Genomic DNA, 16626 nt, shown 5'->3' with positions numbered 1-16626 from the left:
AGGTAGGGCATATGCTCCTTTAAGCCTAAAATCCATTGATTCAATAAAATTCACCTCCCAATTTATTATCCAATTTTAAAACTCAGAAGCCCCACAAATGTCATTTTAAATATCCTCAATATGAAATTTATTTCAACAGCACAATGCAGAAGGTCAAAATTCTGGTATTGCACAATTCCTTTGTGCACAGAGAATTTCCCAAAACTTTCACTTTGAGGAAAGAGAGTGAAAAGAACGTGGCTATTGTAAAAAGAAAGTGGCTATTTTCATTGAGATAAAAGGCCCATCAATTTGGAAATTATTCTCTTACTCCCTCTTGTGGCTACATTGCTTTCTTTTCAATTACAACTTCATCAGTTGCTTCCAAAAGTGCTCCACCAAAACTGCCAGAGAATTAGGTGGTGTCAAGAACTGATTTGGGGCTCCCCTGGTAGTTCAGCTGGTAAAGATGGGCCCGCAATGCAGAATACCCAGGTCTGATCTCTGGGTCAGAAAGATTCCCTTGGAGAAGAAGACAATGGCAACCCACTCCAGTAATCTTGCCTGGAGAATTCCATGGACAGACCATGGAGTCGCAAAGAGTCAGATATGATGAAGCAACAAACACACACACACGAGCACACATGAACTGATTTCGTTGGTATTTTGTACACTTTTTGACTTTCTGTGCAATGCTGGCACAAAGTAATGTTTTAGGTGTTTTATGAATAAGGTCACACTGCTATAAATGGGCAGAGTTGCTTAACTTCAAGGATGGAATCATACAGGACTCTGACCAGCCACTTAACTGAATGCATTTTCCATTAGTAAGAACTGGTAAATCTGCACCATATACGTTTTAGCATATCAACAAGAAATTTGATAAAGCCAAGATTCAAAATGTACCTCCTAAAAATTAAGATGGTGAAACATACCAAAAAGAACTTACCGAGTATTGACTGGTAACTGCTAAAACTGACACTAGGGGGTTTTCCTTCTCCCCTTCCCCAGAGCCCTTTTCAGAGCTGGCATTACTGTTGACCTGGGCTGAAATTTCTCACCCATCAAAGCTCCATTTCCCAGTATTTCCATCACGAAGGATGTTTTGTTTAAAAAAAAAAAAAAAAACTCATTTTTTGTAGTGTTTTAAAAACTTGCATATGCACGTTGTATATTATGTACAGCTCCCTAGTGGACCAGATTTTATCAGCCACTTTTTAAATAGAAGGCTGAAGACCAGTTCTTCTGAATTTGACCAACACAGCACTTTCCCCTCTAGGTTGCTGAGATTTCTATGAACAGAGGCTTTTTTCCCCGTTAGTATTATTTTTTAATTTTACTTTTTACAATGTTAGTTGGTTTCTGCTGTAGGGCAATGTCAATCAGCCATAACCATACATATATCCCGCCCCCCTTAGTGGGCCTCCCTCCCCTCCCCCATCCCACCCCCTAGGTCATCAGAGTGTAGGCTGGGCTCCCTGAGTTATACAGCAACATCCCACTATTGGATAGTGTTGAGTAGAAACTTTTTATATTTATTATGTTTTTCTTTATAGCACACAGCTTATAAAATAGCAGGTAATAAATACTAAACTTATTAACATTCTCCTAAATTTAATATCCAATAAACTAACCCTCAATGCAGTGATATCAAAGAAGCACAGAAGTGATACCAAAGAAGGTAAGCAGTATACTTGCTATTTAATATCAACACAGGGGTGTACTAACTCTACATAAAATACCCTACAGGTAGATGCTACTATTATCATTTCCACTTTGAATATGTGGAAACAAGAGTCACAGAGATGAAACACTTGCCCAAGGTCATAAAAAAATGAATCAAAGAAAATTCAAACCACCAAAGTCTACGTAGACTGTGCTAGGTTATGTCACCCTTTTAAAGTAAAGCAGCAGTTTACATTTTTAGAAATGTTACACAAGATTATTCTTCAAGTCTTATCCCTATGATCCAATTAAGTCTGATGATAATGGACTTAATGGTGGAAACGATCAAAGAGGAAACTGAAAGGAAAGGTCATTACAAGAGCATGATTCTTCTGATGTCATAAACATCTAGCAGAAAAATACTCATCAAATTACTGACTTGAGAACTTGCTTGTTCTAAGTATACTACAACTCACCTACATAAATCAATGTCCTCAACTGTCCATTTCCCAGAATAACATTTTGAAGGTAATGTGTTTTGAGTAAGATTTTTACCAAGTGCCCCCGGGTTGAATGTTGTTCAAGTGTTCCTTTGGAATTCTGGGCAAGAATGTATGTTTTAATGTATGTTTTAAGAAGAAAAAATAATTATGATCTGACAATTCACAAGTCTTGAATGTTGATTCAAGAGAAGCGGGTCTATCTCAGAAACACATTTATCTTTAATCACCTGGATGAGAAACATTCAACTCACCACTGGGTTCCTTGGTAATACTGTTAATTTGAAAGAACTCCCAGATCCCCCAACTTGTTTGCAAGACAGAAGTTAACTTCCACTAAAACATTTCTAACTTCTCTAATGTTGTCTAACTCATTAAGCAATTCAAGTCAATCCCTGTACTACAAAAATTGGGCATTCCTGGGACTCCTGGTTTTAAAAGAACGAACATGCATACAAGTCAACCTATTGGACAAAGTCTTAGCTTGAGTTACTTCACTCTATAAATTAACATTTGGATTATCTTTATGTTCTTTCTTTGTCATCTGTTATAACCATATTTTTATTTGGAGGAGAACAGAAGAAAGCTCACAAATTCCATTGTGAGAAACTAAGAAAAAGATTATATGCTGAACTCTTTTACTAACCTATTCCAATAAAAACAAATGTGAATGTGTGTCATCAACAGGGCCACACTGCTAACAAGTCACCTATATTCATCCATGCTCTGCTGTCCCCAAGACCCATACTATAGCAAAAGAATGTCAACAGAATAAAATTAGTGAAATCTGCCAAGATATAAAACTATTTTATAGCACACTACTACTTATGTTATACGTTAACAGAAAATGTAAAACTGTCATCAATGACAAACTGCAATTGCATAGCAGTTTTTACAGATACAAGTTTTTCATTATTATAGGGAAATGCTCACTAGAGAATAAAATGGAGAACAACCTGTTGCAAAGAAATGTACTTAGTACAATGGTAACTGATAAGAATGTCAGTTGGGTAAGCATGCCGTTTTTCCCAAGCCAAATTCAAACTTGTGCCATCTAAATATTAAGCATATCATATTCTTACAGTGTTTTACAAATTAAATACGAATGTCAACAGTCCTGTTTTTAAGGGGAATAAAGGAATAGAGCCAATCCTAAACTCAAAAACAACTCAGACATCAAGATTAAAGAAAGTTATTAGATTGCTGCAAAAGTAGTTGCAGCTTTGCGTTGTTGGAACTTTGGTATTAAAATACATTCTTAAAGTAAATGTGGTTATGTTATACATTATTTTCATGCGCCTTTCTTGCTTTATGTTTCTTTGCTAATGACACTACTATTGCTATTTATTTTAGACTGCAGAAATGTTAGACAAAAAGCAAATTACAGCGATTTTTAAATTCAAGTTCAAAATGGGTGGTAAAGGAGCAGAGACAACTCACAACAACGAACTTGGCCCAGAAACTGCTAACAAAGGTACAGTGCACTGGTGGTTCAAGAAATTTTACAAAGGAGGTGAGAGCCTTGAAGACGAGGAGGGTAATGGCCAGCCGTTTGAAGCTGATCCCCTTACAACTACACAGGAAGTTGCTAAAGAACTCAACATCCACCATTCTACAGTCATTCGATATCTGAAGCAAATTGGAAAGGTGAAAAAGCTCAGTAAGTGGCTGCCTCCTGAGCTGACTGAAAATCAAAAAATTGTTGTTTTGAAGTGTTTTCTTCTCTTATTCTAAATGAATCATTTTCCAATCTGATTGTGACGTGCAACAAAAAGTGGATTTTATGACAACCAGTCATGACTAGATCAGTGGCTAGACCAAGAAAAAGCTCCAAAGCACCTCCCAAAGACAAATTCGCACCAAAAAAGGTCATGGTCACTGTTTGGTGGTCTGCTGCTGGTGTCATACACTATAGCTCTCTGAATTTCGGCAAAACCGTTATATCTGAGAAGTCTGCTCAGGAAATCGATGAGATGCATCAAAAACTGCCACGCCTGCAGCCGGCACTGATCAATAGAATGGGCCCAATTCTCCACAGTAACACCCGACCAACTCCATGTCGCACAACCAACACTTCAAAAGTTGAACAAGCTGGGCTATGACTACAACATCTTGCCTCGTCCACCATATTCGCCTGAACTCTCACCAACTATCATTTCTTCAAAGCATCTTGACAACTTTTTGCAGGCAAAACATTTCCACAACCAGCAGGAGGCAGAAAATGCTTTCCAAGAGTTCATCGAATAATGAAGCATAGATTTTTATGCTACAGGAATAAACAAAAACTTTCCTCTGTTGGCAAAAATATGTTGACTGTAATGGTTTCTATTTTGATTAATAAAGATGTATATGAGCCTAGTTATAGTTACTTAAAATTCACTGTCTGAAACCACAATTACTTTTGTACCAATCAGAGTAAAGAAACCCTCAGGCCATAAGATGGAAATTGGCAATGGCTTGTATCAGGGACAAGAAGACCAAACAAGAGCCAAAGGCACAGAAGGAAAGCATTTGCTTTATAAAAAGATAAGAGTAAGAGCTATCTGTATGCAGCACAGAACTGGGAAAAAAACAGTAAAGGTAACAAGTCCAAGTGAACGACCACCACTAGCAATGTAAAGTTTGTAACTTAGCTTCTGTCCATTAAAATTAGGTCAAGTTTATTCTTACAACATCACTTTCTTGCCAATATGCTTCTGAGTGGGAGAGTAAGGGATAGAACTACTACTAGTAGAATGGGAGTGGCAAATAATCCTGGGTACTACCCACAGGAAATGCACCATACAAATGAGTATCAACATGAATGTAAACAGTTGAGAACCAATGATGCAGCTAACACAGCAATTAACTTACAATTAGAAAAAGAACTCAAAGTAGAGTCCAAGATGTCATTGTTAAAAGTCTAGAAAATATGCTAAAAATTAAGAGGTTAGAAAGAATAGGTAGTTTCAAAAGCAAGAGGAGCTCCTGATTGCAGCACACTGAAGCTGACAGCAGAGGTTCAGTGCTCAAGAATCTGTCTCCCAATGCAAGGGAAGCTGGTTCGATACCTGGTCAGGGAACTAAGAGCCCACGTGTCAACTGACAACTAAGCTCCACACTCTGAAGCCCGCACACCACTGCTGGAGAGGAGCCCACACGCCACAACGACATATCCTGCAACTGCAACACCGATCCTACATGACACAACTAAGACCTGAGGCAACCCAGTAAACAAATACCAAAAAAAGAAGAAAAAAAATTCCCTGAAGAGCAGTGTTTATGCTCAATGCAAAACCGTAATAAAGAGAGCCCGAAATCAGGATGAAATCACAATAGGGATTATCTCAGGAATTAAAAAAAAAAAAATTCTAAGGCCTATTAGCATTTCAGTGGACTACATTAAGTTTTTCTGAGCTTAGCTGACATCGGAACACCCATAATTTTGACTTCCTCTTGCAATGCAGGAGATGCGGGTTGAATCCTTGGGTTGGGAAGATCCACTTGAGGAGGAAACGGCAACCCACTCCAGTATTCTTGCCTGAGAAATCCAACAAAGGAGCCTGCCGGGCTGTACAGTCCATGGCTCGAAAAACAGTTGGACACAACTGAGAGACTAGTCAACAGCAAATTATATTCATGGCAGGGGGGAACCCAGTCTTTCACAGATTGAAGCCCCAATTCCAAAAACCCAAAGTTAATACTTGAATGATTATAAACTATGATGGAGGGTACTGAAAATCTGCTTCTGATGTTAGCAGGACATAGTTAGCTCTGATTTTCTTTATAAAAGCACAACTTTTTTTTGCATGTCTTGGAAGAGGCAAAATCTGGCATGATTTCCTTTGGGTAAAGTTTCTGCAAGGCCATTAAGTCCCAAATTCATTAATTTATAACATAACTGACCCTTTCATGCTCTAACCAGCACCCTCTCTCTCTTCCTAATCTCATCTCCTGCAAAATTACTGCAAAAGGCTTTTGAATAAAGCAACTGTTTCTACCTAATGCTCTGATAGAATGAACCATCACTTAATTTGCTGGATTAACCAAACCTCACTTAACAGACTGGCTTTAGGCCAGGCCTTTTTCATTCCTAGGCAAACACCAATAATGCCCATGTCGTTTTATCTTTGGGCTAAATACTTCAGATACATTTTCCAGCTACTCTCTGAAACCCCCTTTAGTTTCTATCAGCAGTTATGCCATTATTGAGTCCTGTATTTGTTCCCCAAGCTATGCCATTATACTTGGATATAATTACTTAAAATGCTATGCTATTTTTGTTATCAAATTTAAGTATGAAAAGAAGCATTTCTAATGCAATTACACTGCATGTTTTGAAAGGAGACACACACACGTTAATCACTTGGGTTATCCAAACAATTCAAAGATTAGAAAAATTCTCATTACTTTCTTTTAGCTTCTGAGTTCTTACTCTACTATGTAAACTCAAATTACATTTTATAAAGGTTGCGTCTCTTTTAGCAGCAGGTCTATGTACATTCAAAAAGGTCTTAGCTCCACACTAGAAATGGGCAAATGAACACACACATTTGTTTTAACTGAAAATGTTTAGAATACGTAGGAACACAATTTGAACTACTTTTCAATTAACCAATTAACTAGGATCTTCTACTGTACCACTACTGAGATGTTACTGTAAGATTTTTTTATGAGTAAAAAAATGGGCATTTAATTTTTGGCCACACCCTGCAAAACATGTGGGATCTTACTTCCAACAAAGGCGTGAACCTTCACTCCTGCATTTGAAGTGTGGAGTCTTAACCATTGGACCACCAGAGAAGTCCCCAAATTGGGTGTTTTTAGAAGAAAAACTGAAAAGCAAAATTACTCTTGGTAAACTATAAAGATACTCTAGGGTACCTTTATTTCCCTACCTCTCTAATTCAAATGCGTCTGCTGGGGCTGAATACAGTTTCTTCCTCTTTCTTGGGCAGATCAGAAGAGTCAAAGAGTCCATCGTAAGTGTACATGTTCCTCCTATACTTTTAAGATTTTTCTTAGGTTTTTCTGCTTGAATTTCAATTTTTAATTCTGTAATCTATTCCTTAGTTCACTTTTAACTATCTTCACAGCTCATCTAATCACTAAACTTCTCCAGGTCACCTGTTTCTCTTTCTAGAACAGCAGGAAAGACTTCATTCTTGTATTAAATATAAAGTATTGCTAGGCTGAAAAAGGATAAGTCACCTGTTGCTCTTGACCAAGCTGTTATTCTTCCCCTTCCCACCAAATAGTAAACACCTATCTTTCCATTGTTTCTTTCCTTTACATTTCATACACCTCAGACTTCCCAAATTTACAAACTACCTCACCAGGTACAATAGTTAACCGTTATCAAGAAAACTCTTAAAAAGACTGCTGAATTTTATTACCAAAAGACTGTCCAATGCAGTTTTTAAAGCCCAAGGCACTTCCCAGCTTGCTCCTGCTTAATGGCAGTTCTATGGAGATAAAAACCAGTGCCCAGCAACACCACCTTAAAAATGTAGAGAAGCATAACAAAATGGAACTCAGTCAAGTTAACTGAATCACACAACAAATACTGTTGCCAACTGTTATAAATGACAGACTCACAATTCTACTAATTCATGTCCTAATAAGGAAGCCATTCTTTAACTTATTCCAGTGGCTTTCTATTCTTAAAATGAAACCTTTGAAAACCTGCTGGCCAGTATGGGTCTCTGTCCTTGAAAGATAGAGAATTTTTAAGGTTTCTTGGATCCTTTAAATTTCATTCTTAGGTTTCCAAGTTAGAGAGACCGCTATTAACTTATAGGCAGGTTTGTACCACTCTCACTGCTTTACAGAGAAGCCCCAAACTGAGATAATCAGGGCACCAAGAGCTCTATCGGATCTTCTCCACAGCAGTCCTATGGAATAGGTATTATTCCCATTTAACTGAGCTCAGTTTTCTTTGATGAATATCTTCAGGCCACCCGGCCATTTAAAGGTAACACCAGTTACGACTCAAAACCTGCTCTTTTAGGCCGCTATATTATTGAGTTTGAATTAGGTACAACCTAGTATGCATATGCTCATTTCATTTTACATTTCATCAGGTTCAAGATAAAACCACCTAATTTTTGGCTTCTTGTGACTTTAGACAGAAGAGGTATCAACCCCTTCCCCCACTGACACAAGAATATTTGGTCTAAGATCTGCTAGAAAAGGCTGACTGCATTAGTTCACATACTGTAATTTCAAATTTAACAACACAAGGAAGAGAAGAACCATAATTTCGCATAAAGAGAAGTTCATGTTGTGAAGAATAAGGCCAGTGACCATGTTCTTCAGTAATGCTCTAAAACTTCTGTATAAAGTAACATGGTCCCTGCTCTTTCACTGCTTAGTAAATAGTATAAATTAAACAAACATTTGATAAGTACATATAACCAAATAAGAGTAAAGAGCTCTTCAGAAAAACTGAACCATGGAGGTTAGTTCCTACTAAAAGGAAGACAATAAATATTTTCTTAGGCAGTATAGAACAATGAAGTCTGGTTCATTAATGATGCTATCAGCCAATAATATCAATTCTGAAAAGCAATTATCTGCTTATTTTTCTCAAATTAAAAGTCAAAGAAGAAAACTAGAGCAATAAAAATTACAACTGGTTACATTTTTATTATATAAGATATTGAGATATAATTAGGCACACGTTCACTAATTATCAAGCAAATCAGGTCAAATCATTTTTTCTCTAGAAGCAACAGTTCTGCTGTATTTTATTCTTCCATTTTACTTAACAGGAAAAAAGGAATTTTATGCAAGATGTTTCCCGAGTCAACAGGACCTGTGTGAAGAAAGATGATCGGGAAAAGAAGCCTGCCTGTAAAGAATCACAGTATCTGTAAATATCCAAGTTTCCCCAAGCTGAAACAGAAAAGGCTTTGGAAAATTAGCCGTACTGCTGACCTAGTTTAACCTCTTTTTCAAAAGAAGCCAAAAGCTCATTTACTTAACAAATAATTTGAGTATCTACTATATATTAGCAGGGATGAGCCATGCAAAGATCACTAATGGAGCTTCATTTCTGAAAAGACTAAGGTTGGGAGCAAAAGCTTTAGAATTCTCTGAGCCTTTTACATAGTAAAGGAATTAAACTTTCATTTATCTATACTTTCAAAGTGGAAATTTCATTTATACTTTCAAACTGGAAATTTCATTTAGATTTGGTGCGAAGCCAGTGTGCTATTCTGAAGGAGAACACAGTGATCAGCAACCAGCATCAAACTCCCTTAATAATCATTTCAACAGGAAAAGCTATTCAGAGATTAATCCAGATATTCTCACCCACTGATCCAATGCAGTATTGTTTTTCCTTGATAAGGAAAGCAAAGGAAAGTAAAGCTAAAACTGCTACAGTCTTTTCCCAGGAAAAGTCTCACGATGGGAGCTTTTATACTTTTTGTGTGGAAAACATGCAAATACCTACCTGGAATTGCAAATAAGCTGTTAGTAGAGGATGAATGTTACCACATCCCCTTATTCCTAAAACTGACTTTTGTCTTAAAGGAAATAACAAAACTCTTAATTATTTAATCTATCAGATATAATAACGGGGGGGAGAAACATTAGAGTGAACAAAATTAAATAACACACTCAGGTTCTTACCAGTAAACAGAGCAAGGAAGGTGGGGAAAAGTCCAATAGGATTTTTTTAGTTATAGGGAAACACGGTATTTCCAAATTTTAAATATTCCTATCGCATTAGCAAAGCATAAGATAAGCATTTGTCACTGAGTCTCAATAAAAGCATGGAACTCCCTTCTCATTTTAGTAATGAATGATAGCTATCAATATAAAGATTTCAAGTAAGCAATCAAAAACAAACTACCCACAAGATAGATACCACATGAGAAGACTATAGCCCACATTAAGATAGAAAACGTTATTCTTCTTTAAAAAGACAGTCTAAAGTAAATTCTCATTTGAGAAAAATACTCATAATTTAGGAACTGAAGCTATTCCATCAGCGTTAGACTACTGTAAAGGAATCATAATACCATTATAATTTTAACAAAAACTTCAAACCCCCATCAGAAATAATTCTGTATTGCTTGTTATAGTACTTCTTCCATGAACAAGATTCAAATACTAAGAAATGCAGCTGGATTTTCAGAGAAAGTGGGATTCAGCCTCTCTATATATACCAGAGCCCTGTCAAACAGAGACTCATGTGTATGTAAGAGTACCCATCTGCAATATAAGAGTAATCATTTAGTTAAACCCACATTAAACATTATTCCACGAACTCCCTGTTCATTAAAATATGAAAGTGTTAGTGTACACAGGCTGTTATATGCTAAACGGTTGCACTGTCCACCAACTTATCCTTTTATTTCAACTTTTTTGGCACAGAAAGTCGCCATTTGTAAGAAAATTTAAAAATTAACCAAAATGTAATGTTCAAGTCTTTTAAGCTATTTAGAGAAGCAGTGCTTCAATGGAGTAGACACTGAATTCTTAAAATGCTTCTTGACTGAACCTGGAAAATCAAGCTTTGAGTTTTTCATAATCTTTTAATGTGGTTGTCACGTTCAAAGTTGACTTCCAACACTTAAATGCAGAAAGGCAAAAACAACTGTCAAGCCAGTTTTCTGCACGGCTGACTCATTATATTAACATTTCAGTGGCTAACCCAGGGAAGGCTACTAGGTCTACCATGTCTACTACATCTCACATAAAGCAAGAGAGGTAAAATGTCTGCATCTATATACTTTTAAGAAAATCAGCTCTAGAACTACTACAAATATTCTAACCACAACTGAAATGATAATTTGATTACTTTACCTTTTCAATTAGAACAAAATATACCACCAATCTATTTGAGCTGACTGATAATCATTACAGAATTCATTTTATACAAATCTAACCACAATTGTTCAAACATTTTAGTAATGACACTCTGAAACACTTGGAAATCTAGAACACCCCATTTTTAAAAGGAAAAGAGAAACCAAAGAAAGAAAAAGCTGAGAGTAATGGAACTGATAATCATTACAGAAACTCTGTATTACAGTGACACTAGACTGAACGGTTTCTCACCAGTACATCATTGCAGATATCTCTTAGCTCGGTTTCTATTTTCTCTCTGTATTCTCGAGCCATCTGCTGTTTTTTCTCAGCACCTTCCGTCTTTTGCTCAATACTGGAGACGACCCTCCAAGATGACCTACGGGCTCCTACAACATTTTTATAAGCAACTGAGAGAAGATTCCTCTCCTCATTGGATAATTCAGCTCCTTGCTCAGTTACAGACTTCATGCAGGCTGCCATGTCATCATATCGCTCAGCCTGCTCGGCCAGTTTGGCCTTCTGTACCAGCTCGTTTTTATCCATGACTGGATGTTCTGCAGGGGAAAAAAAGTAGCATTTAGATATTTTTTCCAGTAAAACAGACTAAAAATCATAGCCTTTGTAAACATGTTAACACTTCAAACTTAATTACCGATGGAAGATTCTCTACCTGTGGAATTCAATGGAACTTCACAAAAAGATGCTCAGAATAAGAAAAAAAAAAAGTGGCATACTCAATGAGCACAGTGTACATTTAAAGCCATTAAAATCAGTTTAGCAAAACTAAAATTACATTATCTCATCTTTGTTCACAAGATCCTTAATTTCACATAAAGTTGAAGCACACTTGACCACAAAGGCTGCCTTAAAAACCAATCCTTATCTTACTTGGTCAAAATCTCTACTCTAGTTTCAAATATCACTGTGTAATCAAAAATCAAACAGCTTTTCTTTAGTGAAAACACCATCTATGAAGAATACGACCATACTTTCAGAATCACAACTCCTGTCAGTTTTAATGTAATTCATGTCCTATTACTGTTAGTATCTGCTCTTGTCAAGTGTTTAAATTTTAGCTAATAACACTCCCACCCCAAGTCCACTGATCTTTGCAACAGTTGATCAGCATGCCAATTTCCTGGAAGAAATGACCATATTGCTTATTTTAATACTGTGACTGTAAAACCACCACCAAGGATCAATAACTAACCCTAAGGCTTCATTCATCTGTACCTTGTTACATGCACATGGGCTTTAAAAAAAAAAACAACCGTGAGTCCTGGAACTTCAATTCTTACCATCTTTGAACACTAAAATGTAGATACTAAATGCTTCCCAGTGTGATCAGTGTTTCTGATGTCACTGTTCAGTTTAAATGCAGACTTACTGCCTTGTTTCTAGTAGTCAAAAATTAATTGAATACATTATCACTCAAGCTGCCCTTCCTTATCAAGACTTCCTAATTCTTTCTCATTTTAAAGCTCTGGACTTTTCAATTTCCCCCTTATTCTATTCCTTAAGACATCCTTCTGAAAGATCCTAAAGCAGCACAGGAAGATACTAGCCCCTACAGTGGTCCCAAAGGGTACATGACTTACGATGAACAGAGGAGTCACTGTCACTCACTATGGGAACCGACTCCCTTTCTTTACCTTCCCAGGGAAATCCCACAAAACATTTCTTTTTAAAAAACCAAATCGGAACCAATCCTTTGTATTTAAACAACTAACAAGCTAGCCTTAATAGGAAGTATACTGTTTTCAATGTCAAACCCAAAATCTATTGTCGCATAACCTTCCTAGGTCTTACTTGCAATTACCAATTCTCCCCCTAGAAATTAAAAAATGCTCTCCGGCTAATGCTACTTATAAAGAAAATTATCTACAACCAGTATAAAGGTTCCTCTCCCAAACCCCTCGGTAAAGAGGGGAAGTGGACTAGTTTTCTCAAAGAATAAGCAGCGCTCCCAGGACTCGCCGCACCCATTTAACCCTTCACCGGCGGAAGACTTCGAGGTGGGTGAAACGACAACGGGCCGCCTGTGACTTTAAAGGGCAAACCCTTCCGTCCGCGCCAGCCGCAACCCCCCTCCTTGGCTCCGCCCAGGCTGGTGCCTCCGCGCGAGTCCCCGCGTCTCCCTCTTTGTCATGGCGGATCTGTGTCAAGGAGCCCAACCTACAGCCCAGTGTTAATTCCCGCACCGGGGCCCGGGGTGGGGTGGGGGCGGGGGGCGCGGGGAGGAGACGCGAGCCCCCGCCTGCGCGGGGAACGGGGAGCCGCCCGCCCGCCTCGGGGGCACGGACGCCGGGGCCGCCCGCCCGCAGAAGCGGAACCACGAGCGGCCGGCCGCGGACACACCCCACTGTCCCGTCGGCGTCCGGCCGCCACCGGCCGCCGCGGGTGCTCCTTTAGTCTCCGGGGGCCCGACAGCTGCAGCCGGTGGGGGAGGGGGCGAGCCACACCCAGGCGAGCCCGGCCGCCGCCGGCTGTTACGCGCTGGCTCACCCACCCCGGTCGACACACACGCGCGCAGGAACCCTCAGGTCTACCAGGTCCCCGCAACCCCCGGGAGGACGAGCGAGCCCCGTGGTCCCCCGTCTTCCCTACCCTCATCGCTCTCCCCTACCTGGGCTCCGAAACCCCCCTCCTCCACGCGGAGATAGAAAGCCAGCTCCATCCCCCCCACTCCGCCGGAATATTCAAGTTCTCCCCGCCCCCCCCCACCCCCGCGGAACCCGGGAAATTCGGCTCGAGGTCTCAGGCGAGCCCCACCCAGGGGCCGGCTCGACCGAAGCACGGCCTCGCCCCGCTCCACCTGGCAGGCGCTTCCGGGCCGCCTTGGCTCGCAGCCCCGTGGCCAGGGCCGACCCTCCCGCTGCCGCGCCGCCGCCGCCGCCCGGGTGGGGGAGGAGGGCTGGGTGCCTCCGCAGCGCGGGGCGCGGAGGCTGCGCCGCCGAGAGGGCGGGAGAGGCGGGGGGAGGGGACGGGGGGCGGCGGGGAGGGGGCGGCTCACCTGCGCCACTGCAATGCCCGCGGCCGCCGAGTCATTCTCTCTCGGGCGGAAGCGGGCAGCAGGGCGGCGCGGAGGAGGGGGCTGCGGGGGGATGGGGCGGGGTGGGGGGGCGCGAAAAAGAACGGATCGCGGCCGGCGCTGCCTCGGTCACCCTCGGGAGACTGGCGACCGGGCGGGTCCCTGGGAGAAACCTGGCGTGCGGACGCCCTTCCCACCCCCCCAACCCCCGGGGACCGGATCAGACCGGGCGCCCCTCCGGGCCGAGGCGTCGATCCGGAAGCAAGTAGCCGGAGGCGGCCGCGAGCCGCCCGCCAGAACCCAGCGGAAGAGAAGCCGCCGCCCGTCTCCGCCTGAGGAGACTCCGCCTCAGCCCAGCGCCGCTCCCAACCGCGGGCGAGCGGGACTTGAGGGGATGCGGAGCGGGGACTGCTCCCGCGCTTTCGGATGCTTCGCCTGGGACAGGAAGAAACGGCGCGAGGTGGCGGCGGCGGTGGAGGCCGAGTCCCTTACCTGTGTCCGGAGTAGGTGGCGACGGACGGATGGGGCTCAGCAGTCTCTGGGCGGCAGCGGCGAGGCTGAGACTCTGTCCCTGGATCTCGCTGCTCACAGGCTACAGCCGCTCCGCAGACACGGGGTTTCCTCCAATCACCAGCCCCGGCAGCAGGGGCACCACACGCACGATGACGTCAAACGCTGCTATGGCAACCGTTGATTGGTGCCCACAGCTCTGGGGGCCCAGAGCAACCGCCGCTCCCCAGCGCGCCGCCGTCCTGCCCGCCCGCGCTGGAGGGCGAGTGGAGCAGCGCGCGCGTCCCCTCCGCTCCCAGCTCTCCTCCCTAGCCCTCTCGGTTTCCAACTTCTCTACTGTCCTGAGGGTGCCCGTACAGAAAGCCCTTTTTTTCTTCTTCTGGTCACCAGTATCCCCACCGTTTCCCTCGCCTTCCCCACGGATCTCCCGCAACCCTTCTCCGGCTCGCTCTCCCCAAACCAGCCGGGAGGCAACTTTTCCCCACCCCCACTTAGGGTTCGTGCGACCCTTCTGCGCCTGCGCCAGTTACTCCCTCAAGAAGGGGCGCCCGTTCGGCAACATCCGGGACCTTTCACACTCTCCCCCCCCCCACCCCCTCCCATCCGCCTGGCCCGCCCCGCCCTCCGTGCTTCGCGGCGGTAGCTGCCCCCCGGGGCCATCCGCGGGGCTAGATTACGAGAGCGGCTCCACGGTGCGGGCATTATGATCTGGACTTGGGGGTGGGGTCAATGTGGCGTGCTAGCCCCCCAGCTTCCCCCGACACACGCCGGGCGGGGCGATCGGGGCCCGCGGCCCCTCCCTTTTTCCTTTCCGCTGCCGCCCCTTTACCTGCTGCCTCAGGGACTGCGGCCGGAGGCCTTTTAAGGCTCGGGACAGAGGGAGGCGTCCGGTCCCAGTACGTGGGCTGAGCCACCAGTTGGTTTTTCCAATCGGGGCTGGGGCATCAGTGCGCAGTGACAGCTGCGAGGGGACAATGGGTGGGCACCAAGTGGGAGTGAGGTGTGGCAGGCGGAGCTGGCGGGAGGTGAGGCCTGGGAAGAGGCTCTCAAAGGCCTTCAGCCTCTGAGGGAAAGACGGCGTCCTTAGGTGGAGGCTTTGAGGGGACCCTGGAGGCCGTAACATGACAGGAGGCAAAGAGGTTTGACTGTATTCCCTCATTTTTCGTAGGTTGAATTTTTTCTGTCCAAAATAAAGCTTTCACTTAGAGACCTCATGCTTCCGTGGTTTAAAACGTGATGATTACCTGTTTCCTCCTGACACGGGGACGCGCTATTCCCAGGGCCCGGGTTGACCCAGCGGGCGGTGGGCCGCGGGCGGGGCGAAGAACAGGGACCCGGAGCCAGGAAGAAAGGAAAGAGAAGGGCGGAAATTGCAGGTGCCGCGTTAACGTGCCAACCTAAAACGGTAGGGCCTCCACCCAGTCAACTTCAGGAAGTTCAAAGACATGCATTCACTGTGTGAAATGTCTTTGATCCGTCTTCCTTTAGGTAATTGTTAGAACTTAGAAAAGATTAGTACCTGGATGACCTGTCAAACCAATTGCAAAAGTCATCGAGAGTTTCTAGAACTCAGAACTCTTCTTGCTACCCATGTGTGAGCTCCATCTTGGCCTGGTTTACTTTTCCAACATCACTTCATTGAGCACCTACTGTGGTGGTTTGGTCGCTAAGTCGTGTCCAACTCTTTTGTGACGCATGAATTGTAGCCTGCCAGGCTCCTCTGTTCAGGGGATTCTCCAGGCAAGAATACTGGAGTGGGTTGCCGTTTCCTTCTCCGGGGGATCTTCCCGACTGGTCTCCTGCATTGTAGGCAGATTCTTTACCAACTGACCTACAAGGGAAGCCCCTGAGCACATACTGCTGTTGCTGCTGCTAAGTCGCTTCAGTCATGTCCGACTCTGTAAGACCCCAGAGACGGTAGCCCACCAGGCTCCCCCATTCCTGAGATTCTCCAGGCAAGAACACGGGAGTGGGTTGCCATTTCCTTCTCCAATGCGTGAAAGTGAAAAGTGAAAGTGAAGTCGCTCAGTCGTGTCCGACTCTTAGCGACCCCATGGACTGCAGCCTACCAGGCTCCTCCGTCCATGGGATTCTCCAGGCAAGAGTGCTGGAGTGGGGTGCCATTGCCTTCTCCGCTGA

General features: G+C 43.3%; 1 protein-coding gene across 1 annotated transcript in view; it reads right to left on the bottom strand.

Annotated features, from left to right (window-relative positions):
- YWHAZ (tyrosine 3-monooxygenase/tryptophan 5-monooxygenase activation protein zeta) overlaps positions 1-14642 on the bottom strand; it is a 34092-nt gene extending 19450 nt beyond the window's left edge. The window contains exons 1-2 of the mRNA XM_068984013.1: positions 14470-14642; positions 11196-11500 (exon numbers count right to left, since the gene is read on the bottom strand). Of these exons, the coding sequence (XP_068840114.1) occupies positions 11196-11489 (294 nt within the window). The 5' untranslated portion in view covers positions 11490-11500; positions 14470-14642. The remainder of the gene's footprint in view (positions 1-11195; positions 11501-14469) is intronic.
- Positions 14643-16626: the final 1984 nt, after the last annotated feature.

The sequence above is a fragment of the Capricornis sumatraensis genome, chromosome 11 (genome assembly GCF_032405125.1).
Source record: "Capricornis sumatraensis isolate serow.1 chromosome 11, serow.2, whole genome shotgun sequence".
NCBI classification, from domain to species: Eukaryota; Metazoa; Chordata; class Mammalia; order Artiodactyla; family Bovidae; genus Capricornis; species Capricornis sumatraensis.
This window is presented reverse-complemented; position numbering and strand designations above follow the sequence as displayed.